This window comes from Pundamilia nyererei, unplaced genomic scaffold (assembly GCF_000239375.1).
Source record: "Pundamilia nyererei isolate P.nyererei 1_Seehausen unplaced genomic scaffold, PunNye1.0 scaffold00063, whole genome shotgun sequence".
Lineage (NCBI taxonomy): Eukaryota > Metazoa > Chordata > Actinopteri > Cichliformes > Cichlidae > Pundamilia > Pundamilia nyererei.
The window spans coordinates 1483620-1485469 of record NW_005187464.1 but is presented as its reverse complement, the minus strand read 5'-3'; the positions used below and the strand labels follow the sequence as shown (position 1 = coordinate 1485469).

General features: G+C 41.5%; 1 protein-coding gene across 2 annotated transcripts in view; it reads left to right on the top strand.

Moving 5' to 3' along the window:
- Window positions 1-893: 893 nt before the first annotated feature.
- Window positions 894-1850, top strand: part of antxr1b (ANTXR cell adhesion molecule 1b) — a 17299-nt gene continuing 16342 nt past the window's right edge. For both annotated transcript variants that reach the window (XM_005735267.2, XM_005735266.1), the window contains exon 1: window positions 894-1370. In XM_005735267.2, coding sequence (XP_005735324.1) covers window positions 1337-1370 — 34 coding nt within the window. In that variant the 5' untranslated portion in view covers window positions 894-1336. The remainder of the gene's footprint in view (window positions 1371-1850) is intronic.

Sequence of the window (1850 nt, the reverse complement as noted above, 5' to 3'; positions counted from 1 at the left end):
CTGCTCCAGAAGACTGAGGGATGAGACTGGAAATCAGACCAAGGGCACCTGGTGGAAAGGTGGGAGATGAAATACACTCAAGAAAGCATGTGAAATGATATAAACCAGAGCTTACTAAATATAATAAAATCCAGCAATCATGTTTTTGAAATTCCTACATAACAGAAATATAAAATTCGTTTTTTATTGTTAATGACTGCTAATTGTTGAGTGTGGAGCATTAAATTGATTTGGCTTCTGAAGTGGAACATACAGTATCAGACAGCATGTGACTCATCCTGTGTTATTCTTTAACCATTTGGTTTACTGATTGTTAATCAGCTAAAAGAGTTCATTTCAGTTCAGTTCCACTGAGGTTTATTTATATAGACCAAATCAAAGCAACACTATACAAGCGGCACTTAGTGAGCAAGCAGTTTGTGACAGTGGGAAGGAAAAACTCCCTTTTACCAGGAAGAAGCCTCGAGCAAGGAAATGAGTAATGAAAAGAGGTGAGTGGAGGAGTGCTCAGTGCATCACAGTGTATTGCAGGGTTCCCTGCAGCAGTCTCAGCCTATAGCAGCATAACCAAGAAATGGTTCAGCCTCAAAGAGAAAATCCTTCATGTGGACACTTTATATTAACCCTGTATAGTATTTATCTTGTGAATCATCTGGCATTCAGTTCCACTAAAATATTAAAAGCAGTGTGGAAAAAAAGTGTTTAATGTTTATTTGCAGTAACAGCTTTGCACAGTGCATATGTTTACCACTGAGTGGCACTGATGGGTAAGTTGTAGATTCAAGTGAACTACCAAAAGACGTCAAGGAAAAAAAGAAGAAAAAACAAAACAAGGAAAAGTATGAGTGAAAACAAATACCTGGACAAAGCTGTGGAGTCATTCAGAGAAACACTCTGAGAAGAGAGGAAGCACCTATGCGTGAGAGTTTTGTTTTGCTGTGCAAACTCTTAGCAAAGTTTTCTACAAGTGTGATGTGAGTGGGAGTCAAAGACTCAGTCCCACAAGCCTCACTCCTCCTCTGCCACCACACATCTGCTCCTGAGGAGATGGGACCCTGATCAGGAGGAGAGCTCTCTTCATCCCTCAGTCTGTATGGCTGAAACCTCCAGAGCACTGTAAGGAGAGGAGCCACCAGGAAAAGAAAAATCCTTCATCCTGAGACAATATTTATGTTTACCATCTCCCAGGCTGATTGCTCTCCTAAATTTGGAGTGATGCCCCAGTGCTGGTGCAGGCGGGTCGTGCTTTGTGTGGAACTGGGTGTACTGGTGGCAGTCCTGGCGGCTGGCAGCACAGCTCAGCTATTTGAGAGGAGACAAGCCGGGTCATCGTGCTATGGAGGATTTGACCTCTACTTTGTTTTGGACAAGTGAGTGCTTTTATTTTTACTTGATCACAGAAGAGATCTGTGTGACTCATCGGTGCTTTTTGAAGGCACAGGTGCACGCATCATTCAAGCTGTCATCCAGTGGCAATGATGGGCTGCTAGTTGCCTGACAAAAATATGCTAATGTGATGTAACTAGCATGTTTTAGCCTACTGAAATATTAAGGCCTTTATAAAGCTGAAGGTAGGGTCTGGATTCCAAATAGAAACTGAATCGAATGTGACCGTAAGTGACATGCATATAATGCATTTTTAATTTTGAAATGTCACCAGCTTGAGACTTTCTGATCACACCAGTAGAAGCCTGATTTAAAAAGAACAGACTCAGTCATCAGATTTGCTAATTTCCTAACGATGTACCTGCCACAACAGTTCAAAACTCCAAGTCATGATATTGCATTTGCATTGTGAGATACAAACTCATTGCTGCTGTGACCTACACCATCAACTTAAAACTGAATGA